At 38.9% G+C, this 25,809-nt stretch overlaps 1 protein-coding gene across 1 annotated transcript; it reads left to right on the top strand.

The window, feature by feature from the left end:
* Positions 1-923: 923 nt before the first annotated feature.
* Positions 924-21,765, top strand: LOC100462008 (ribosomal protein S6 kinase beta-1). Its single transcript, XM_054536320.2, is given in 16 exon segments — positions 924-1,068; positions 4,950-4,967; positions 4,970-5,003; positions 6,452-6,552; positions 9,013-9,048; positions 9,051-9,099; positions 9,271-9,364; positions 10,034-10,088; positions 10,091-10,140; positions 11,041-11,124; positions 11,288-11,365; positions 15,608-15,715; positions 19,802-19,832; positions 19,835-19,913; positions 20,752-20,755; positions 20,948-21,765. Coding segments are annotated over 16 exon segments (1,200 nt in total). The 3' UTR covers positions 21,182-21,765.
* The last annotated feature ends 4,044 nt before the right edge of the window (positions 21,766-25,809 follow it).

Below are 25,809 nucleotides of genomic sequence, written 5' to 3'. Positions count from 1 at the left end.
TTTATTATACTAGCCTCCTAACTAGTCTCATTTCTCTCCTAATACTCCCTACTGCTATTAGACGTGTCTCTCGTAAAGCCAAAGGTTTGTTCATCTCACCCAGACCTTCTTTTGTCCAGACCTGCCATTTCCTAGCCTCTACCTACTTCTCTAGCCTAGTCTCTAACCACTTCTAACCATACTGAACTACTTGTAGATTCCCCAGACATATCCTGTCCTATCAAGCCTCTTTTGCACTGGAATGCCTTTTTTTTCTTTTTTTTTTTTTTTACCTTCTACATTTCTTTCTTTCTTTCTTTCTTTTTTTTTTTTTTTTACCATTTTTGTGGAGAATGCGATCATGCTTGTTACCAGGCAGATCTCAAACTCCTGGGCTCAAGCGATCCTCCTGCCTCTCTAAGTGTGGGGATTACAGACATGAGCCACCGCATCCAGGCCACATTTCATTTTAATAACCTTCAAGCAAGACTTTTTGCTAGGTCAGATGTAGTTCCCCTGTTTACCCTTACCATCCTGCGCTTACCTACATTGACTTGTCTTTTTTTCTCTGAGACTTTGGGCTCCTGTGGACTTTTGGGCTCCTAGGCACAGGGCATTCCTTCTATTCTGCTTTCTTGGCACAGCCTGGAGCATGGTGGACACTCAATAGTTTGTGAATATATGAATAAACTTGATCTGATTACCGATTTCTTTTTTTTAAAGTCTCTTTAGGTATTCATTTACTTGTTCACTGCAAAAAATCCAAACTGCACAGAGGCATATATAAAGTGAATGTTTTCCATTACCCCATCTCAGTTTCTAGTGGGAAGTATGGTTAATAGTTCAATATTGGCAAGAAAAACACAAAATAGATTTTCCAGTTACCATAGGATAAAAATGTCCACTATTTTGTTCTTATAGATCATCTCTTTTCCCTTTAGGCAATGATAGTAAGAAATGCTAAAGATACAGCTCATACAAAAGCAGAATGGAATATTCTGGAAGAAGTGAAGCATCCCTTCATCGTGGATTTAATTTGTGCCTTTCAGACTGGTGGAAAACTCTACCTCATCCTTGAGTATCTCAGTGGTCAGTACACAGAGTTTGGTGTAATTATTTGCATTTGCTCCAGAAACTGGGTCAAAATGTTATTTTTCAACGGAAAAATACTTTTTCCCATTATGATCAAATAGTACTTAAAATTGATGAGTACGCTGAAGTACAAAATTCAGATGTGACCAAATGTTTCTTTTGGCAGACAAATATGGAGGAAACTAAAGATTTTTTTCCCTCATCTGTAAAATTTTATTTTAATTCCTTTGTAATCAGTCACTTAACAGAAAAACAAATACCTAAGTGATGCAGAGCCATCACATTGTACTGGGGAAAGATACTGTAATTTAAATAATTGGGAGGATTATTTATCATACTGACTATTTTTGGAATTGGGTCTTTAAACAAGAGTTTTTAGTTTAATGTAGCCTTAGTGATGGGGTGTGTAGCTTATAATGGAAATCATCCACATTTGCCAGGGCCTACCACCTCATAGGAACTTGTTGCTTCCATATCATTTCTAGATCACTGGTATCTATTTCTTTTTTTTTTTTTTTTGGAGATGGAGTTTCGCTCTTGTCGCACAGGCTGGAGTGCAACGCTGTGATCTTGGGTCACTGCAACCTCTGCCTCCTGGAGTTCAAGCGATTCTCCTGCCTCAGCCTCCTGAGTAGCTGGGATTACAGGCATGTGCCACCATGCCCGGCTAATTTTTGTATTTTTAGTAAAGATGGGGTTTCACCATATTGGTCAGGCTGGTCTCGAACTCCTGACCTCAAGTGATCCACCTGACTCGGTCTACCAAAGTGCTGGGATTGCAGGTGTGAGCCACTGCACCCAGCCACAGGTGTCTATTTCTAGCAAACACAGTTCAGTTCTCTGAGAAAGGTTTTGCAGTAACATGTAACATGGAACAGAAAGGTGCAGAATGTAGCACCTTTTTTGTGACTATTGCCATTGGAAAAACATTCTTTTTTTTTTTGAAGATGGAGTTTCACTCTTCTCGCCTAGGCTGGAGTGCAGAGGTGTGATCTTGGCTCACCACAACCTCTGCCTCCCAGGTTCAAGTGATTCTCCTGCCTCAGCCTCCCATTTAGCTGGGATTACAGGCATGCACTACCACACCGGGCTATTTTTTTGTATTTTTAGTAGAGCTGGGCTTTTACCATGTTGTCCAGGCTAGTCTTGAACTCCTGACCTCAGGTGATCTGCCCGCCTTGGCCTTCCAAAGTGCTGGGATTACAGGTGCGAGCCACCGTGCCCACCCAGAAATACTTTATTTTGACATAATTTCATACTTAAAAAGTTTTAAGAGTAGGATAAAGAATTCCTATGCTAGGCTCAGTGGCTCATGCCTGTAATCCCAGCACTTTGGGAGGCCAAGGTGGGTGGATCATGAGGTCAGGAGTTTGAGACCACTCTGGCCAACATAGTGAAACTCTGTCTCTACTAAAAATAGAAAAGTTAGCTGGGCATGGTGGTGTGCTCCTATAATCCCAGCTCCTTGGGAGGCTGAGGCAGGAGAATCACTTGAACCTGGGAGGCGGAGGTTGTGGTGAGCTATTGCGCCACTACACTCCAACCTGTGCAATAGAGCGAGACTCAATCACAAAAAAAAAAAAAAAGAATTCCTATATCTCTCTCACCTGGATACCTGGGTTCCCCAAATGTTACCATTTCACCACATTTATTTTGTTTTATCCTTTTATGTATATGTATATATGTGTATACATATATACATGCATGCATACATAATTTTTTTGAACTGTTTAAGAGAGTGTTACAGACATGATTTCCCTTTACCCCTAAAATTTCTGTGTATGGTTTCTTTCTTTTCTTTTTTTTTTTTTTTTTGAGATGGAGTATCACTCTGTCGTCCAGACTGGAGTGCAGTGGCGCAATCTCAGGCTCACTACAACCTCTGCCTGCCGAGTTGGGATTACAGGCACCCACCACCACGCCCGGCTAATTTTTGCGTTTTTAGTAGAGATGGGGTTTCACCATGTTGGCCAGGCTGGTCTCAAACTCCTGACCTTAGGTGATCGGTCCACCTCAGCCTCCCAAAGTGCTGGGATTACAGGTGTGAGCCACTACACCCAGACTATTCAGTGTATATTTTCTAAAATCAAGGACAGTATCTTACATAACTGTACTAAAATGATCAGAAATAGGAAATTAACATTGATGCAGTTATAACTCTTCTTAGTTTCCTTTAATCTGGAACATTTCCTTAGTCTTTCTTTGACTTTCATGATGTTGACTTTTTTTATTAGTATAGGCCAGTTAATTTGTAGAATGCTTTGGGTTTAGCTGATGTTTTCTTAGTATTAGATTCAGGTTATGCAATGTTGGCAGGACCATTGAAGTGACATTGTGTCCTCCTTAATGCATCAGATCGAGAGGTACATGATATTTATATCTTTGTCCCATTACTTATGATGTTAACTTCAGTCACATGTATAAGGTGGTGTCTGCCGATTTTTTCCCTGGTGACATTTTTGCCTTTGTAATTAATAAGTATTGTTTGAGGAGATACTTTGAGATTATTTAAATATCTTCCATCAAACTTTCATGTTCAGTTTTGTTGTTGTTGTTGTTGTTTTTTGAGATGGAGTCTCACTCTGTCACCCAGCCTGGAGTGCAGTGGCGGGATCTCAGCTCATTGCAACCTCCACCTCCCAGGTTCAAGTGATTCTCCTGCCTCAACCTCCCGGGTAGCTGGGATTACAGGCAGGCACAACCACACCCGGCTAATTTTTTTAGTTTTAGTAGAGATGGGGTTTTGCCATGTTGACCAGGCTGGTCTTGAACCCCTGACCTCAGGTGATCTGCCTGCCTCGGCCTCCCAAAGTGCTGGGATTACAGGCCTGAGCCACTGTGCCTGGCCCACATTCAGTTTTGACATCCATTGATTCTTGCCTGCAACAATTAATTGTGACGTTTGCCAAGTAATTTTTCTTATTCCGTCATGCCTTCTTCATTTATTACTTGGCATTCTACTGTAATAAAGAACTTTGCCTTCTTCTCCATTTAAAAAATTTATGTATTCATTTATTTATGTCATTGTGGACTTAGGGATTCTAATATTATTCAATGTGATATAACTCTTTATTATCATTATTTATTTTGACACTCAAATTATGCCATGTTTTTTACTAGGCCACTGCCAGGTACATTCTGTTTATTTAAGGGTTCTGAAAATACGAAATATGAGCATTCACTAAAATTAGTGAGGGTGATTTAATTGTAGACTATCATTTTTCTACTTATGGGTAAAATGTTAAAGAGTCTTTAATCAAGATTTTTTTTTTTAACCTCAGGTCTGGAATCTACAAATATTTCAAAGTTTGTAGATATAAAACCTGGAATTCCAAGCCAGTTCTAGTTTTTAAACATTTGTGTGTCCCAGAAGAATAAGAATGCTACTAAAAATAGAATCCTGAGGAGTTAGTTTTAAAACCTATAATTCTTAGGATCTGTTTTTCATTTTTAAGGGGCTGATGTCTTTTAATTATGGTTAGAAGGAAAGCACAAACTCCCTCATTAGAAGTGGGTTGGAAATAAACGTTGTTTTATTTCTTTTTTTTTTTTTTTTTTGAGACAGTCTCGCTCTGTCGCCCAGGCTGGAGTGCAGTGGTGCGATCTCGGCTCACTGCAAGCTCCGCCTCCCGGGTTCACGCCATTCTCCTGCCTCAGCCTCCCGAGTAGCTGGCACTACAGGTGCCTGCCACCACACCCGGCTAATTTTTTGTATTTTTAGTAGAGACGGGGGTTTCACCGTTTTAGCCAGTATAGTCTTGATCTCCTGACCTCGTGATCCACCCGCCTCGGCCTCTCAAAGTGCTGGGATTACAGGCGTGAGCCACCGAGCCCGGCCATATTGTTTTATTTCTAATGTTTTTTCTTTTTCTTTACAGGAGGAGAACTATTTATGCAGTTAGAGAGGGAATATCTATGGAAGACACTGCCTGGTAAGTGAACTTTTTGCGGTTGCAAAGATTTGGGTAATTACAAGCAAAGCCCCATTCCCACTGTGGGCAGCCACATGATTCAGTAAATTGAGCTGGAGCCAGTCACTCACTCAGTACCTCACGGGGGAGAAGCAGTTTGGGGACTGGGCAGCTATGGAGGTCACATCATTGCTTTGCCCTTAGGCTTGAGTGGAACGCTCTTCACACCAGTTGTTCCTGACAGAACCATTCTCATTGCTGCTTTCTTTCCTTGAATTGGTGAGCTGCCTGCCTTGGCTGTGGATGAGTGTGGTTTTCCAGTGAACATTTATGTGTGGAACAATGGAAATTATCAGAAATCATCTTTTTTTTTAGGCTTTCTATTTCTCAAGGTGCAGTCTTAGGGAGGTGATAAGCCTGGGCATATCATCTGTGGTTTGATTATATAGTCAGGATGGGATTTACCCTCCTATTTCTAAACATGTCATCTGCTTCAAATTAAAAATATGCACATCCTTTTGTGAAGCAACAATATTGGATCACAGTAAATCAGTTTATCCTACACATTAATTTAATAGAAAACAACACTTAAAATGTTTTTTCTACCTTGATTACCAAAACTGCATTCCATTGTTTAATTTCAGGCCTTTTCTAACACAGAAGCTGCATTTAAGAGCCTTAGGGATGAAGTGCCCTTTTGTGGAGGAGGCTCACTGAGCCGTGTTGGAGGCTGTGTTTGTGGTCGTGCTGGCTGTGAAACTGCCTCAGTCCTTCCTCTAGGACACACCCTCTCCATCCTGGAGTAATCTGTAGGATTGCAACATTGTTAAGTAGCCAGTATTGCAGTGCCTTGTGCTTTTCGAATCCAGACAGGGTTGATTCAGCCCTTTATTCTTTTGAGGTAGATAAATTTGGGTGTCACACAGTTTATAGTTGTGGACTGGCTGGCAGGAAGGAGGGCAGACACTGTGGGCCTGAGCTGTCTATAAATATGTAGCTGTATTAAGTAAGGGATGAGTGGGCTTCTAAGGGTCAGGTTATAAGATACCTTTTGAAATCAAGACTTGATCTCTAGAATAACAAAGTTCCTATTTCCTATGGATTTTAAAGTTGAGTGTGGATGGGAGAAATTTGCTTTGAAATGAATGACTATTAGCTTAATTCCTACACAGACAGAACAAAACATGAGCAATGGCAGTTTAGCATATTCTGGACATCTTTGCAATTTTAGCAGTATGTTCTAATGGCAAAATAAAGCACTTTGTAGTTTTACTAAAATGAATGAAACATAAATGTCCCCATGCCTTTTGGCAGCATCCTATGCCATCTCTTTTTCCCATACATCCCTGTACCCCACTAATTTGGTCTTTGGTGCATGTCTGTTTCTTTCAAGGAATTTTGCTCCATACGTAAACTGCTTTGGATAGATTACACTCTTTTTAATTTTATTAAATCACTTTTGTTTCCAGCTTTTACTTGGCAGAAATCTCCATGGCTTTGGGGCATTTACATCAAAAGGGGATCATCTACAGAGACTTGAAGCCGGAGAATATCATGCTTAATCACCAAGGTGGAGACATACCATAAACAATTCTATAGTAAATAATCATCTTAAAATCCTCCCACACAGGTCATGGCCATTTTCAAAGCCCCATAGTCATCTCTCTATTTTGTATATTTCCTCCCTCAGAATTTACAGCGTCATAGTACTTGCTGATGTTTTAAGTCTTTAGGTAATTACACTTGGTGAGAGTAAAAGAAGTTGAGGATAATAGTCGCTCAACTGCCTTTTAGTTTAATCCTTACTCTATAGTTTTTCATGTTTTTGGAATCCTTACATAAAATGTTGTGTAATGTTTTAGACTGTAAAAGCCAGTCTAAACATTAATTTTGGCAAGTTACTTAAATTGAAAAGTGAATCTTAATTATATAAGTTGAGTTTTAATAATGAAAATATGTAAATATTGGCTGGGTGCGGTGGCTCACACCTGTAATCCCAGCACTTTGGGAGGCTGAGGTGGGCAGATCACCTGAGGTCAGGAGTTCAAGATACGTGGCCAACATGGTGAAACCCCATCTCTACAAAAAAAAAAAAAAAAAAAATTAGCCGGGCATGATGGTGGGTGCCTGTAATCCCAGCTACTCAGGAGGCTGAGGTGGGAGAATCGCCTGAACCCAGTAGGCGAAAGTTGCAGTGAGCCAATATCGTGACATTGCACTCCAGCTTGGGTGACAGAGCAAGACTCCATCTCAAAAAAAAGAAAAAAGAAAAAAAAAAGAAAATATGTAAATATTAGAAGCTATGCTTCTTACAGTAGGTTTTATTAATGCCGGAAAAAGGATTGAGATTGAACCAAAGTATTTGATAAAACTTTGGGAATATGATGTTTAATAAGCATCAGGTTCCTTTTTTTTTTTTTTTTTTTTTGAGATGGGGGTCTCACTCTGTCACCCAGGCTGGAATACAGTGACATGATTACAGCTCACTGCAACCTCCGCCTCCCAGGCTCAAGTGATCCTCCCACCTCAGCCCCTCAAGTAGCTGGGGCCACTGTGGCACACCACCACGCCTGGCTAATGTTTGGTATTTTTTGTAGAAATGGGGTTTCATCATGTTGCCCAGGGTGGTCTCAAACTCCTGAGCTCAATTGATCTGCCTGCCTTGGCTTCCCAAATTGCTGGGATTACAGACATAACCCACCTCCCCCACTGCCAGAATCAGTTTATTCTTGCCGTTTGTTTGCAACAACAAACATAAACATCAGAGAGACTGATAATCTATACAACTATAGATATAGCACAGTGAGCCTTGACTACAACTGCATACTGCTACAGACAGCTCAACTTATGCTACTCTGGGCTGTGGGTAGACTTGGCAATTCACTCATACCCCAAAGGAGCAACCAGCTGATCCAGGGTATCTAGAAGGTGGTAGCAGCTGCTAATCCTTAGATGTCTACAGAATAATCCATGAGGTAGTTAATTGTTTCAAACTCTTAGAAAATGATGTATGAACAACCGAGGCTCATATAAACATTCCAGATTATACTCCTCCACCCACCTTTTTTTTTTTTTTAAGGAGAAATGATATACTTAACTGAATATATCATGAGAATCAGTGTCTCTTCCTTCCTGTCATCAACACCTCACTCCCCAAAACCTGGATTCTGATCTGAATTCTAAGTCACAGGATTAGAATAGGGGAGCGATAGAACAGTTAACTTCTCGTTTGATTTATAAGGTTGAGTGTATCAGATGGTTCTGTGAAAATAAAGGCCATACTTCTTCTGTATCAGAGTGTAGTATATGTTTACATTTGAATCAATAGGTCATTGTGCCTTTTCTGTGAAATGAACCTCGAATACTAGAGCCCCTGAGGTTGTTGAACCACTTGTTATGACAGTCCAGTAAAGAAAGCTAAACTTGAACTGAAATGATCTTTGTATAAGGTGGTAAGTATTTTACTTTCTGGATCAGCGATGATTGATTCATACTATCCAGCAATTTTCCTTCTTTCCCCTACTTGGTAGCACTGGGCAGAATGAGCTACCTTGTTATAGTGACTTTCTGAGACCATTTTAAGAACTCTTCACAGCTCACTGTGATAAAAGCTACATATTTGAAGTACTATCTCACACCTTTGTTTAAAAGGTACAGAATATGTTTATTAGGGTCTGTGTACTTAACCTAGACTTAATAAAACAGTTTTCCCAGGATTGTTCTTTTTCAGGATAGTAGAGGATTCTGTGTATACTTAAAGCTAGAGCCTTAAACAGGTTATTTCACTTTTTTCTCTATCTTTATTTTCTCTTTACCAGATAGATTATATCATTGGCAAATGTGACTTTGCCCTAGCCTTAAACAGTTAGCATCCCATTTTATGGATGGTACCTTGTTCTTGACATCTGCAAGAAAAGTTTGAGGCAAGAAAAGTTAAATGGAAGGATAGATTAAGGTGTTACATGACATGTTCAAACACTGCGCATACTTAGAATTCTGAGAATAATCATGCTGTAATCTTTCATTGTAGGTCATGTGAAACTAACAGACTTTGGACTATGCAAAGAATCATTCATGATGGAACAGTCACACACACATTTTGTGGAACAATAGAATACATGTGAGCTGCATGTTAAACATAATCGGTTTGGAGGTAATAGCTAATTTTACCTGTTCTAAGGAATAGTATCTTTTCTGTACCCTCATTGACTCTGTATATTGTTTTTAAAATTCTAATTCAGATGATATGCAAATGGGGGCATTTTTAAGCATATTATTTTCCTCATTGTATGGCCCCTGAAATCTTGATGAGAAGTGGCCACAATCGTGCTGTGGATTGGTGGAGTTTGGGAGCATTAATGTATGACATGCTGACTGGAGCAGTAGGTGCACAGTTAAAAGCTGCATGTATTATGGTCTATGCTGAGTCACTGTAGCAAGAGACCTGTCCTGTGCTTTCTGAAAATGTTACCAATGGAGTTTTCAAAGCCCAAAGATTTGTTATTAGCTGTTTAACACTAATAATGCTGTATGATTATATGGGATCACATACTTTCAGAAACATTTTCGTTTAAATGATCTGTGTCATGGCAGGCCTGTGAAACAGATGTTGAACAGATAATGCTCTTATTTTATAAATGGAGAAATTAAAGCATAAAATCACATAGCTCACTTATTATCACACAGCAAGTTAATGGTGGAAACACAGGCTTCCTTCCAGGACACTGCTACTTCCTCTGTCCTGTTGCTTAAAAACTGCACGTCTGCCAGGCACAGTGGTGCATGCCTGTAGCCCAAGCTACTCAGGAGGCTGAGGTGGGAGGATCATTTGAGCTAAGGATTATTAATAGAATCTAGCCTTGACAACATAGCGAGACCCTGTCTCTAAAACAAAATAAAGGTCTTTAGCAGTTAGCCCATTTCACAGCATACATTTCTGATCTCCATGCATAACTAATTCCGGAAATGGATATGGTTATTTAAAATTTGTTTCTTATATACTAATATTTTTCACTCCCTGCTAATATTTTTCACTTGTCTTCTACTCTTAGCCTGCATTTACTGGGGAGAATAGAAAGAAAACAATTGACAACATCCTCAAATGTAAACTAATTTGCCTCACTACCTCACACAAGAAGCCAGAGAGCTGCTTAAAAAGGTAAGGTTCTTAAATGGTCACTGACACTGTAAGATTCAATGACTAGGATTTAACTAGATAGAATTTAATGTATATTTTGAATAATATATATTGAACAAAAAAAGTCTTCAGTTTTTGAAGGCGAAGTACAGATTTGTTTAACGACTTTCTTTTCATATTCTTTTTTTTAATTCTTTTTTTTTTTTTTTTGAGACAGAGTCTCGCTCTGTTACCCAGGCTGGAGTGCAGTGGTGCGATCTTGGCTTGCTGCAACCTCAGTCCCCCAGGTTCAAGCGATTCTCCTGCCTCAGCCTCTCGAGTAGCTGGGATTACAGGCGCCCACCACCACGCCCGGCTAATTTTTGTATTTTTAATACAGACAGCGTTTCACCATGTTGGTCAGGCTGGTTTGGAACACCTGACCTCAGGTGATCCACCTGCCTTGGCCTCTCAAAGTGCTGGGATTACAGACCCTTAAACAGTTATTCAGTAGTAATTAGTAAACTATATTTTCTTTTCTTTTCTCTTTTTTCTGAGATGGAGTCTTGCTCTGTCATCCAGGCTGGAGTGCAATGGCATGATCTTGGCTCACTGCAACCTCCGCCTCCCAGGTTCAAGTGATTCTCCTGCCTCAGTCTCCCTAGTAGCTGGGATTACAGGCATGTGCCACCACACCAGGCTAATTTTTGTATTTTTGGTAGAGAAGGGGTTTCACCATGTTGGCCAGGCTGGTCTCGAATTCCCAACCTCAGGTGATCCACCTGCCTCAGCCTCCCAAAGTGCTGGGATTACAGGCATGAGCCACTGTGCCCAGCCAATAAACTATATTTTCTCAAGGCAGAGTAGACAAGCAAAATCTAAAAAGGAAAAAAATCAGTTTGACTAAGGTTCTTTATCCAGGCTTTTTTATCCTCTTTAAAGCTACTGAAAAGAAATGCTGCTTCTCATCTGGGAGCTGGTCCTGGGGATGCTGGAGAAGTTCAACTAGGGATTGGCATCTTTGGTGTTTTGTGGGGAAGATAATGCTAGTTTTATGTATTTCTGAGGGTTATATGTAGTTGCTTATAAGTTAGCTTATTTTGTGACTTGTAACTTCAAAAAGGTGATTAATTTATCAATCCAGCAAAGTCTATTCCCCTCAACTTTTCTTTCTGCTTTTCTTTCCTAGGCTCATCCATTCTTTAGACACATTAACTGGGAAGAACTTCTGGCTCAAAAGGTGGAGCCCCCCTTTAAACCTCTGTTGGTAAGTAAACATGAAGCTTATAATTGGGTGCAGCGGCTCACGCCTGTAATCCCAAAACTTTAAAGGGCTGAGGTGGGAGGATTGTTTGAAGCCAGGAGTTCAAGACCAGCATGGGTGACATAACAAGACTCCATCTCTACAAAACATTTAAAAGTTAGCTGGGTGTGGTGGCATGTGCCTGTAAGTCCCAGCTACTTGCGAGGCTGAGGCAGGAAGATCGCTTGAGATTTTTTTAGAGTAAGAAAAATCTCAGAGCAGACAGAAACATTATTTTTATTAGCAGTTCAAAGATCTCTGGTTTATCCTCTCTTCAGCATCTTTGTTTTTATTTTTTATTTATTTTATTTTGAGACGGGGTCTCACTCTGTCACCCAGGATGGTGTGCAGTAGCACGATCACAGTTCAGTGCAGCCTTGACCTCCCCAGGCTCAGGTGATTCTCCCACCTCAGCTTCCTGAACAGCTGCAACTACAGACACCTGCCACCATGCCTGGCTAATTTTTTGTATTTTTTTGTAGAAACAGGGTTTTACCATGTCGCCCAGGCTGGTCTCGAACTCCTGGGCTCAAGTGATCCACCCACCTCAGCCTCTCAAAATGCTGAGATTACAGGTGTGAGCTTCTGCACCCAGCCAAGCATCTTTTATTTTTGTACTATCTTTTAAAGAACTAAAACCAGTGGCAATTGACTGTATTAGCTATTGTTAAGTCAGTTACCTAAGACAATTAAATATTTCAGGTAGTTGGAACTTTTCTTTTTTTGGTTTGTTTTATTTTGCTTAAGTTAACGATTTTAAATATGATTCTTTGGGAATTTTTTCTTCAAAATATACCATATATGTGCATTAGTTTGCTAGGCTTGCTGCAACAAAGTACCACAAACGGGGTGGCTTAGACAACAAAAATTTATTATCTCATAGATTTGGAGACTAGAAGTTCTAGATCACATTGTTAAGAGTTGGTTTCTTCGACAACTGTGAGAAACTGTATGTTCCATGCTTCTCCCTGGCTTCTGGTGGTTTGCTGGTAATCTTTGTCATTCTTTGGCTTGTAGGTGCATCACCCGGATCTCTGCCTTCATGTTCACATGGTGTTCTACCTGTGTGCATATCTGTGGCCAAATTTCCCCTTTTTATAAGGATACCAGGCATATTGGATTAGAATTCCTCTCTACTCCAGTAGGACCTCATCTTCACTGATTACATCTGCAGTAACCCTTTCAAATAAGGTCACATTCTGAGGAACTAGAGGTTAGAATTTCAACATACGAAATTTTTTGGGGGGTGGGTAAGGCACACGATTCAATCCATAACAATATGTTTATGAGTAAATGAGTTCGTGTGTTAGTTATTGTCTTTCTCCCACCTCAGAATCTGAGAAAACGGTTTCTTTTTCCATTCCTTGGGATGTAGGTGGAGAAGGAGGAGGATGATGATGGTGATTATTTTTTGGTCATGGAGCATAATGTGACCCACTTTAAAAAACAACAAATTGTAAGGAGGATAACTGTCATACACCTACTGCACAGCTTAAAAATGATTAGGTCATCTTGTTTAACTATAACTGCCATCCCACCATCACATCTAAGAAGTTGACAGTTTCCCCAGCTTTTTTTTTTTCTTTTTCTTTTTTTTTTTTTTTTTGAGATAGGGTCTTTCTCTGTTGCCCAGGCTGAAGTGCAGTGGTATGATAGTGGCTCATGTCAGCCTCAACCTCCCAGGCCCCCCGTATAGCTGGGACCACAGAGGTGCATCACCACACCCAGCTAATTTTTTGAATTTTTCTAGAGATGAGGTCTCCCTGTGTTGCCCCACCTAATTTTTTTGTTGTTGTTGTTCCATTTTTTTTTTTATCCTGTTTGTAAGGATTTAATCAAGGTCTGTATATAATTTGGTTACTATGTCTCTTAGGTCTCTTTTCATTTATAGATTCCCCTCGTGATTTATTGAAGAAACTGGGTCATTTGTCCTGTAGAATTCTCAAATTTTGATTTTGCTGATATTATCCCCATAGTATCATTGACCATGTTCATCTGTTCCCCGAATTTCCAAAAACTGGTAGTTAAATTTAGGTGGTTGATCTGATTCAGATTAAACTCTCAGTATTGCATATGCTTTGATCAGGAGGCATAATGTATAGTTGTGTGTGTGCGTGTGTGTGTGTGTGTGTGTGTTTTAGTGATGTTAGTGGTCACTGATCATTGCCTGTGTCAGCATCTCACTACCAGGGTAATTTGGCAATGTCTGGAGACACACTGTTTGTCACAGCTTGGGGGAGGGAATGCTATAGGTACCTTCAGGGGTAAGAGTCAGCACAGCACAGCCCCCTACAGCAAAGTGTTAGTAGGCCTAAAATGTCAGTAGCCCTGAGGTTGAGAAACTCTGGCCTACTTTTATGATTTCATCAGGTGTTTGTGAAATGGTTTTATTCTGTTATTTCTTCTTTCTCTGTTAGCTGGAATTCTTTCATAAAGAGAAACTCTTTGAACAGTTAGTTACACAAGGTATAGTTCATACAGGAAAGGCAGGATGTATGTTTGATTCTTTCCTGGTTTTCAAAATAATGAATTAGTTCCCTAGCATCTTCCAAAATTGACCAATGAACTTTGTGTATGTGTTTTTTTCTTTTTTAGTATATTATGAACTTACACTTTTTAACATATTTGTGTTTCATTTCATTGCAGTTATTTTTATTTTTATTTATTCATTTATTGTTTTGAGGCAGGGTCTTACTCTGTCACCCAAGCTGTAGTGCAGTGGTATAATCTCTGCCCACTGCAGCCTTGACTTCCCGGCCTCCAGCAATCCTCACACCTCACCCTCTTGAGTAGCTGGGACCACAGGTACACCACCATGCCCAGCTAATTTTTGTGTTTCTGATAGAGACAGGGTTTTGCCATGTTCACCAGGCTGGTCTTCAAATCCTGAGCTCAAAAGCAATCCATCTGCCTCTGCCTCCCAAAGTGTTGAGATTATAGGCGTGAGCCACCACGCCTGGCAGTTATTTTTATTGATGCTCATTTTTTCCCTTCGTTGAATGCTGGGTGCAGTGAATGCTGGGTGCATCTTCATGTTGGGTTCTGAGTCCTTTTGACGAGCACATTGTCTGGTGTTGTACGAGAGAGCAAAATAAGGAAATTGCTGTTCTATGCTTATCTTTTACATTTTCCCCACACTTGGAATCAGCCATTCCTCCAGGGAGTGCAAGTACACAGTCTGGACTCTAAGAGAATTAATCAGGTCAATGTGGTCATCTTTTAGTATTAAGTCAGATATTCTAAATTATTATTTACTTCCTACATTTGGCCCAAGAGTCTAACCAGATATTTTGGGAAAGAGACAAGGAATTAAATAAATCAATCTCATGGTTAGAACTGAAGTGATAACTACACTTTCACAAGGAAATATAACTAATAACCCATGCAGAATAGAAAATTATTTTTGCTCCTTTAGATTTCTAAAATAATGAAATAAGCTGTGGGAAGAAACTTTAACTGGAGCATATTACCAGTATTATTCATGTTTTAACTCTGCTTCAGTAGTTTTTCAGGTTTATTACAAACCTGCAGTAGCCAACTGAACTAATTATCTCTAAACAGGGATTTAGCCAGTGGACTAAGCACACTGAAGCTTTGTGAGAGGGGAAGTTGATATTCACATTTTTTCCAGCTTGTTTTGAGCTCAATATGTTCACTTTTTTTTTTTTTTTTTTATTGAGACAGACTCTCGCACTGTCACCTGGGCTGGTGTGCAGTGGCACGATCTGTGCTTGCTGCAACCTCTGCCTCCTGGGTTCAAGCAATTCTCCTGCCTTAGCCTCCCAAGTAGCTAGGATTACAGGCACCCACCACCACGCCCGGCTAATATTTTGTATTTTTAGTAGAGACAGGGTTTCGCTATATTGGCCAGGCTGGTCTCGAACTCCTGACCTCATGATCTGCCCACCTCAGCCTCCCAAAGTGCTGGTATTACAGGCGTGAGCCACCATGCCCAGTTGATATATTCACATTTTTAATAGGAATAACAGTATACTAAAATATATTTTAATGCATGTTTAAGATTTGAAGATGTAATTTGACTCAGTACTTTCCACCTGCATTTTTTTTTATTCTGTGCCTGTTAAGACTATTCTAATACTTTAATACAGTTAACCCCTGCGAAAAGAGCTCCCAGAGCTTACAGTGCTTTTGATTGATGTAATATGGACTATTCATTATTTTCTAAATTATTTTGTTTGTATAAAGCAATCTGAAGAGGATGTAAGTCAGTCTGATTCCAAGTGTACACGTCAGACACCTGTCGACAGCCCAGATGACTCAACTCTCAGCGAAAGTGCCAATCAGGTCTTTCTGGTAAGTGAAAGAATTTCCATGTAGTCATGGGAAATTTTAAGTATGAGGATGGGCTCTTCGATAAGAAAATTCAGTTTGCTTGCTTTGCAGTTCATGTAGGTAACCTGGCCCACTTTTTTTTTTTAATAAGCCATGCTCTTATAACTTATTGATACCTATAAAATTGATTTTCATAATCCAACATTTTATTTTAGCAATTAGAGTGGGGATGTACAATTCTTTGGAGAGTATGATTCCCTTTTTTGGTTGGGCCACAGACTTAAAATGATGTTTGGCTTAGCATCTCAACCAAAAATTAAGTCATAGCAGTGGGGGAGAAAAACCTCACTAACTACATGTATTTTATTCCCGAAACAGCTATAGATTGTTGGTAGCTTTTTTTTTTTTTTTTTTTTTTTTTTCCTGAGACAGGGTCTCACCTTGTAGCCCAGGCTGGGTGTAGTGTGTAGTGGTGTGATCACAGTTCACTGCAGCTTTGACCTCCCAGGCTCAAGTGATCCACCCATTTCAGCCTCCTGAGTACCTGGACTACAGGTGTGTGCCACATCCAGCTAACTTTTTATTTTTTTGTAGAGACAGAGTCTATTTTACTCCTGGACTCAAGCTGTCTTCCCACCTCGGCTTCCCAAAGTGCCAAAATTATAAGCCTGAGCCATCATTCCTGGCCCTATTTTTGGTACTCTTAACATAAGTAGGGTTTGGTTTTTTTTTTTTTTTTTTTGAGATGGAGTCTCGCTCTGTCACCAGGCTGGAGTGCAGTGGTGCGATCTCAGCTCACTGCAACCTCTGCCTCCTGGGTTCAAGTGATTGTCCTGCCTCAGCCTCCTGAGTAGCTGGGACTACAGGCACACACCACCACGCCCAGTTAATTTTTGTATTTTTAGTAGAGACAGGGTTTCACCATGTTGGCCAGGATGGTCTCGATTTCTTGACCTTGTGATCCACCTGCCTTGGCCTCCCAAAGTGCTGAGACATGAGCCACCGTGCCTGGCCAAGTAGGGGATTTTTTAACATTAATTGTGAATATTTGACATCAAAATATATTGGTTCATATGTAATAGTGAATTCTCATTGTAGAAATATCTGTATAGATTTATAGTTTGTCTCCTCAGAAAAGTAAAGGTCTTAGATGTTGGCCAACAGAAATGATGGATTTATATCAGATGACCATCAATGCATACTATTTTGCTTAAATATCATATATGCTTGTTTATTTTATTACTGTACTTATATGTCACATGAACATGTATCTTATTTTGTATCCTTTTTTTTCTTTTGTCATTCCTTTTTGGACTACCTCCAGGGAGAATAGAATATGGGGAAAACAATTGTTTCGAAGTGTTTTTTTCCCTCTTTTTGAGTACACTGGATTTGTCACTAACTTAATTCTCAAGCTTTTCTTCCCCACATTTCTCACTATGTAACACAAGTAGTGTTGTATCTTATGGGATGGGAAATAAGCTCTAAAGTTAGCATGGAGTTGGGGCATGGTGGCTCTCGCCTGTAACCCTGAGGTCAGGAGTTCGAGACCAGCCTGGCCAACATGGTGAAACCCCATCTCTACTAAAAATACAAAAATTACCCAGGTGTGGTGGCATGTACCTGTGGTACCAACTACTTGGGAGGCTGAGGCAGGAGAATGACTTGAACCCGGGAGGCAGAGGTTGCAGGAGCCAAGATTGTGCCACTGCACTCCAGCCTGGGCGATAGAGTAAGTGAGACTCTGTATCAAATAAAAAAAATTAACTAAAAAAGTTAGCATGGAATGCAAAAGTTGTCTATAGTACAGTATGGTTTCAAGTAAACAACACTGAATAGTAATAATCCTATAAATTAGTAATAGAGAGCATGTAGGCAAAATATAATCTTACAGTATTAATTACATAAGAGATAAAAGATGAGTGAGTGCACGCATGCTTTTAAATTCAAGTTTGATGTGTGCATGATCAAAGTTACGACATCTCTGTTAGTAAAATCTTAGGTTCAGTTAAGGAAGTGAGCATGAATCACTTTAATTTTGGCTTTTTTTTTTCTCTCATGTACTACTGATGTGGAATTTATACCTTTGATTTAACATAGAGACCTTTTCGTCAATTGAACATTGCAGAATTTCAACTTATGTGACAGTTTTTACCCCACAAAATAGAAGCATTTTATTTAGCTACCAAGAAATCCAGAGTTGTGCTGGTAAAAGTGAGATATTGAGGCTTTCATTGCCAGTTAAAGTACTGTTGAGCTTTTCATAATTACTTAAATTGGCTATAACTGATGAACAGAGCAATTCTTTTGTTAGGTTGTAGCCAGAATTCTGTACATAAAGTGGGTCTCTGTAAACATTAGTAAAAAAATAGGCCAGGCGCAGTGGCTCATGCCTGTAATCCCGGCACTTTGGGAGGCTGAAGTGGGTGGATCACAAGGTCAAGAGTTCCAGAACAGCCTGGCCAATATGGTGAAACCCCATCTCTACTAGAAATACAAAAATTAGCCAGGCGTGATGGCTGTAGTCCCAGCTACTTGGGAGGCTGAGGCAGGAGAATCGCTTGAACCTGGGAGGCGGAGGTTGCAGTGTGCCGAGATCGTGCCACTCACTGCACTTCAACCTGGGTGACAGAGCGAGACTCCATCTAAAAAATATATAAGTATATATATAGTGACATCCCACTTATCTGGATAATGTGGTTCTAGCAACCTCATTTCAACAAATATTGCAATTCCTGTTGTAAGACCCCATCACAGAATTAAAGGAAATTCAAAGATGATTAAGGCACAGCCTGTACCTCTTGGTAGTTATAGCTTTAGTCCACTAGAACGTTTATAAAATTATTCTCTGAAGTTCACATATAACTGTCACAAATCATGTGCACTTCAGAATTGCACCTCACTCTTTGGGCCTTCACCCGGAGCTTTGATGAGTCTTATTTATTGTAACACATAATGCTTACTCATAGGTTTTGATAAATAGAAGAGAAGATAGGTGAAGATGGTTAAAAGAATGAATATTGACAGTAAGAGAAATGACAGCTGGTAGCCTAATAGTAAGGTCCAAGAGAGAACTAAAACGAACAAAACTGCATTTTTGCCTATTACAACCGAAGGTTTTTGAAATGTTGATACTTATTCATCAAGAAAATAGCAAATTCTAGCTGGGCAGAGATCACACGTGCCTATATAGTCCCAGCTACTTGAGGGGCTGAGGTGGGAGAATAGCTTGGCTCCAGGACTTGGAGGCTGTGGTGAGCTATGATACCACCACTGCACTCCAGCCTGGGCAATATAGGGATACCCCATCTCTTAAAACAAAACAAAAAACAAATTTTGTCCAATCATTGCCACAAACCAGAAAGATCACAAGATCTGACTTTGATGCCAAATCAAAAAATTGTTTTTACTTTGACCTAATTATGAGAAACTGTTTTGGGGTGATAAACTTAATTGCTTATATGCCTGTGGCTAGAAACACTAGAAGTTTCTTTACATTTCTCCATCTTTTTTTTTTTAATTTTTGAGATGAAGTCTTGCTCTATTGTGCAGGTTAGAATGCAGTGGTGCGATCTCTGCTCACTGCAACCTCTGCCTCCCAGGTTCAAGTGATTCTCCTGCCTCAGCCTCCCGAGCAGCTGGGATTACAGGCGTGCACCACCATGCACGGCTAATTTTTGTATTCTTAGTAGAGATGGTGTTTCACCACATTGGCCAGGCTGGTCTTGAACTCCTGACCTCAGGTGGTCTGCCCGCCTTGGCCTCTCCAAGTACTGGGATGACAGGCGTGAGCCACCGCGCCTGGCCATATTTAACATCTTCATATGGAGCCTGAATTTTCCTTTTTTTCTATTCCTGTCAGTAGGGTGGAATTTTGTTTGCTAGCATATCAGGCTCAATAGAATTCTGCTTTCTTGAAGTGTGTGCCTCACGAAATGGCTGGAAAGAAGTTAACAGGTCTAAAAATGAGGTTGAGGACGTGGGAGACTGTACAGATTGGTGGTTTTAGGTGTTCATCGCTGTGTAGGTATGTCAGACTGAACAACCCCATTTTCTTGAGATATTTGACAAAATGCCATTCTGTAGTCCACTGTTACTGTCTTTCAGGGTTTTACATATGCGGCTCCATCTGTACTTGAAGTGTGAAAGAAAAGTTTTCCTTTGAACCAAAAATCCGATCACCTCGAAGATTTATTGGCAGCCCACAAACACCTGTCAGGTATTTCACACTCTTATTTTCACTTTTTTTTTTTAACAACCTACAAGAGTGTTTACTTAAGAAATTTATGCCAAGTTACATAAATGAAAGACTGTCATATTCTCTTTGGTTGACATAAGCACAGCATCTATATCTTACATTGCAAAGGACTAGTCTGACTAATCTATGATGTTATATGGTTTACCTTCCCTCCTGAAAGTAAGCAGCCACACTGGCAAATGTCTTCTTTATCCATTCACTCAGCATTTATTGTGTACCAAGAGCACCAGCACTACATGCTGCATGTTATGTGTGTGTGTATATATATAGTACTATAATACAGGAATTGTCCCTGTCCTGATGAAGCTTACAATTTAGTGGGAGAGTCACAATAGACAAAGGATATACAAAAATATAATTACAAGTAGTGCTAAGTGCTATAATTTAAAAGGGGAAAAAGCAGAATGTAGTGGTAGAGAGCAGAGGAAAAACAAGGGGGCTTCTACTCACAGTGGTCAGAGAAAGGCCTCCCTGGTGTAGTAACATCTAGCAGTGAACAGAAAGAGCCAGCCCTATAAAACTAGGAGGTATAAGAATGTTGCAGGCAGAAGAACAGCAAATGCAAAAGCCCTGAGGGAGGAGAAAAGTTGCCCTTTTCCTGGAAATGAAAGGGAAATCAATGTTCCTGGAGTGTGTGGTGAGTGAAGAGGAGAAGGGCAGAGATTTGGAAAAGTATTTTATTTTAAATGCAATAGAAAGCTGTTTTGAGCAGGGGAGAGTAAAATGATATATATAATATGTATTTAAATATATATATATCTCATTGAGGGTTTTGGGGGTCAGGTGTAGAGGTAAAGAGACCAGTTAGGAAATTCTAGCAGTTAATCTAGGTGGGGGAGAGGTGGTTCAACTTTTGCCTTTGTGCTAATCCACATGAAAATAAAATTAAATGAAAATAAATGTCATATTACGCCACTCCCTTTAAATGTAAAGGAAATATGTCTTGTTGAGATGACCCTTAAACAAATGAATTACAGCTCTTCCTTGTCTTAAAGCCCAAATTTTCTCCTGGGGATTTCTGGGGAAGAGGTGCTTCGGCCAGCACAGCAAATCCTCAAGACACCTGTGGAATACCCAGTGGAAACAAGTGCACAGAGCAGATGGATGTGACAATGAGTGGGGAAGCATCGGCACCACTTCCAATATGACAGCCGAACTCTGGGCCATACAAAAAACAAGCTTTTCCCATGATCTCCAAATGGCCAGAGCACCTGCGTATGAATCTGTGACACAGCAATGCTTTTAATGAATTTAAGACAAAAAAGGTGGCGAGGCCGATGTGTGAGCATCCTGCAAGGTGAAACAAGACTCAGAATGACAGTTTCAGAGAGTCAGTGTCATTACATAGAACACTTCGGACAGAGGAAAAATAAACATGGATTTTAAAAAATCAATCAATAGTGCAAAAAAAAACTTAAAGCAAAATAGTATTGCCGAACACTTAGGCACATCAATTAATTGGTTCCTCGCGACATCTTCTCAACCTTATCAAGGATTTTCATGTTGATGACTCGAAACTGACAGTATTAAGGGTAGGATGTTGCTTCTGAATCACTGTTGAGTTCCGATGGTGTCGAAGAAGGGTTATCCTTTCATTAGGCAAAGTACAAAACTGCCTATAATACTTGCAACTAAGGACAAATTAGCATGCAAGCTTGGTCAACCTTTTTCCAGCAACATGGAATCAAAGACAAAAGAAACTTACCAACTGATGTTTTAAGTGCAAACAACCTGAATCTTTTTTTATATAAATGTATATTTTTCAAGTAGATTTTTGATTCAGCTCATTATGAAAAACATCCCAAACTTTAAAATGCGAAATTATTAGTTGGTGTGAAGAAAGCCAAACAACTTCTGTTTCTTCTCTTGGTGAAATGATAAAATGCAAATGAATCGTTGTTAACCACAGCTGTGGCTCGTTTGAGGGATTGGGGTGGACCTGGGGTTTATTTTCAGTAACCCAGCTGCAATACCTGTCTGTAATATGAGAAAAAAAAATCTATTTAATCATTTCTACTTGCAGTACTGCTATGTGCTAAGCTTAACTGGAAGCCTTGGAATGGGCATAAGTTGTATGTCCTACATTTCATCATTGTCCCGGGCCTGCATTGCACTGGAAAAAAAAATCGCCACCTGTTCTTATACCAGTATTTGGTTCAAGACGCCAAATGTGTTCAGCCCATGGCTGAAGAACAACAGAAGAGAGTCGGGATAAAAAACACATACTGCGGTCGGCTAGGTGAGGGAGATAGGGATATCCAGGGGAAGAGGGTGTTTCTGTGGCCCACTCTGTCTAATCTCTTTAGAGGAAATTGGTAAGATTTTCAGTTTTATTTCTTTCTACTGTTTCTACTGTCTACCTTCCTTATATTTTTTTCCTCAACAGTTTTAAAAAGAAAAAAAAGGTCTATTTTTTTTTCTCCTATACTGGGGCTACATTTTTTGATTGTAAAAATATTTGATGGCCTTTTGATGAATGTCTTCCACAGTAAATAAGAAAACTTAGTGGCTTCATTTTGGAAACATGTTAACAGGACACTATGTTTTTGAAATTGTAACAAAATCTACATAAATGATTTACAGGTACAAAGAATAAAAGTAAAGGTAACTTTACCTTTCTTAAATATTTCCTGCCTTAGAGAGAGCATTTCCATGACTTTAGCTAGTGAAAGGGTTTAATATCTGTAGAGCTTTATAAAAATGTATTTCAGTGCATACTGTATAACAGGTGATCATGCAGTTGCAGTTGAGTTTTATCACCTCTTTTTGTTTGTCTTTTATAATGTCTTCAGTCTGAGTGTGCAAAGTCAATCTGTAATATTTTGCAACCCTAGGATTTTTTTAAATAGATGCTGCTTGCTATGTTTTCAAACCTTTTTGAGCCATAGGATCCAAGCCATAAAATTCTTTATGCATGTTGAATTCAGTCAGAAAAGAGCAAGGCTTTGCTTTTTGAAATTGCAACTCAGATGAGATGGGATGAAATCCTATGACAGTAAGCAAAAACAGAACCATGAAAAATGATTGGAAATATACCTTTTCAGTTGTGGCAATAATTGAAAGAATCGATAAAAGTTCATCTTTGGACAGAAAGCCTTTTAAAAAAAAATCACTCCCTCTTCCCCCTCCTCCCTTATTGCAGCAGCCTACTGAGAACTTTATGACTGTTGCTGGTAACTTAGAAGCTACAATAATAATTAAGGGCAGAAATTATACTTAAAGTGTAGATCCTTGTTCTCTGAGAATTTGTGATGTCTGAAAAAACAGAACCCGAAAAGCTATGGTGATGTGTACAGGCATTATTTCACACTGTAAATGGCTTGTGATACTCTTGATACTTGCTTTCAAATATGTTCACTAACTGTAGTGTTGACTCCCTGACCAAATTCCAGTGAAACTTATACACCAAAATATTCCTCCTAGGTCCTATTTATTTGCTAGTAAGATGAGCACTGTGATTGGCTGGCTATAACCACCCCAGTTAAACCATTTTGATAATTAGTAGTGCCAGCAATAGTGGCAAACGCTGCAACTTTTCTGCATAAAAAGCATTAATTGCACAGCCACCATCCACACAAATACATAGTTTTTCTGACTTCACATTTATTAAGTGAAATTAATTTCCCATGCTGTGGAAAGTTTATTGAGAACTTGTTTCATAAATGGATATCCCTACTATGACTGTGAAAATGTGTGAAGTGTCACATTAGTGTCACAGACAGAAAGCACACACCTGTGCAATATGGCTTATCTATATTTATTTGTAAAATCCAAGCATAGTTGAAAATATGATGTCAATATTACTAATCTTGAGTTTCTAAGAGGGTTCTTTATGATTATACTAAGTGTATAAAAGAGATTAAGTGCTTTCTTTTTCATCACTTACTTTCTTTAAAATCAGCTATTACAGGATTTTTTTTATTTTATACATGCTGTTTTTTAAGTAAAATATAATCACTGAATTGAAGTTTACTAATTTGATTTTATAAGGTTTGTAGCGTTACAGAATAACTAAACTGGGACTTATAAACCAGCTGTGATTAACAATGTAAAGTATTAATTATTGAACTTTGAACCAGATTTTTAGGAAAATTATGTTCTTTTTCCCCTTTTATGGTCTTAACTAATTTGAATCCTTCAAGAAGGATTTTTCCGTACTATTTTTTGAGATAGAAGATAATTTGAGGGGAGGGGTGGAGGATGCATGTATGATACTCCATAAATTCAACATTCTTTACTATAGGTAATAAATGATTATAAACAAGATGCATTTTAGATAGTATTAATATACTGAGCCTTGGATTATACATTTAATATAGGACCTGTTTTGAATATTCAGTTAATCATATGGTTCCTAGTTTACAAGAGCTAGATCTAAGATTATTCCCATGAGAAATGTTGAATTTATGAAGAATAGATTTTGAGGCTTTGAAAATGGTTAATTTCTCAAAAACATTAATGTCCAAACATCTACCTTTTTTCATAGGAGTAGACACTAGCAAGCTGGACAAACTATCAGAAAAGTATTTGTCACATATAACCTGTGGTCTGTTGCTGATTAATGCAGTACTTTTTCTTGTGTGATTCTTAACATTATAGCACAAGTATTATCTCAGTGGATTATCTGGAATAACATCTGAAAGATGGGTTCGTGTATGTTTGCGTTTGCTCTTTAAACTATTGTTTCTCCTATCCCAAGTTGGCTTTGCATCTATCAGTAAATAAAACTATTCAGCTGCCTTATCAGGAGTGCTATGCTTTTCTGCTTTTCATCTTGTATTTAGTTTACTGTATTATTTGATTTTGGATTGAATGAATGTAAATAGAAATTAAATGCAAATTTGAATGAACATAAAATAGAAGTGATTTTTTTTTATTATCCTGATAGGAAGAAATTAGTATACATATCCGGTGTATAAATGGTTTAAATAATTTATTTTCATTAACATGTCAGATGTGTTCAAGCTGTCATATAAATAAACTATGCATGTAAAGAATGGGTTAAAAGCTGTTCTGCTGAGAAATTGAAGCTATTTAAGTATATAACAAGTTTTAGTATTGATGTTTATGTTAGATGTTACACATCTTTGTTTTTCAACTTACGTCACATAGTAGACATGAATTGTTTACTTAAAAAAATACATGTAACAACCTATGTGAAAGCTAGCTTCATAAAAAACTCTAGGAAGACCTTCTTGTGCTAACAATCAACAATTTGTTCAGCCACACTTGGTCAGCTACATTTGACAATTTGGTATGTATGCACAAAAGAACGTGGTGAACTAATCTGTTTTAACTAATGTCTCAATATATCTAGTGTAAGCTGGGTATTTTGCATGAACCACTTCTTATCTGTAATTATATCACACTTGCCAACGGGATTTCTCTACAGAAGCCCTCAAACTGACTTTACCTTGCTATACAACATAGTAGCGGATCTGAATTCACAGAGTAAATGGGTTTCTGAATCTATCTTACCTTTTTTTGAGGTGAAGGAATAGAGGGATGGAAGAAATCCTTCCAGTTCATCAGCATTGTTATTGGATGGCATAGCTCCATTAGATTTTCTCCCTTTTCAATTTATAGGTAAACTGCGTCCCAAAAAAACCCCACCATGCACCTCCTTGGTTCTTTAATCACATTAAGAAACAGTGCTGTCTGAATAGTTATAGGGTAAGCAAATGTATTAAATAGGTATAATAGGGCTGAAGTAAAATGCTATTCTTGTGTTTGAACAGGAAGTCATCTTGGCTATCCTTCACAGCTGAATTGTAATCCCAAATTGCTTTTCTCACCCATCTTCTGCTGTATACCTAAATAATACAACTATTAGCATCACCACAAAGCCATTTAAATA

The sequence above is a fragment of the Pongo abelii genome, chromosome 19 (genome assembly GCF_028885655.2).
Source record: "Pongo abelii isolate AG06213 chromosome 19, NHGRI_mPonAbe1-v2.0_pri, whole genome shotgun sequence".
Lineage (NCBI taxonomy): Eukaryota > Metazoa > Chordata > Mammalia > Primates > Hominidae > Pongo > Pongo abelii.
Note: the sequence above shows the minus strand (reverse complement) of the source record. Positions and strands in the feature narration are given on the sequence as shown.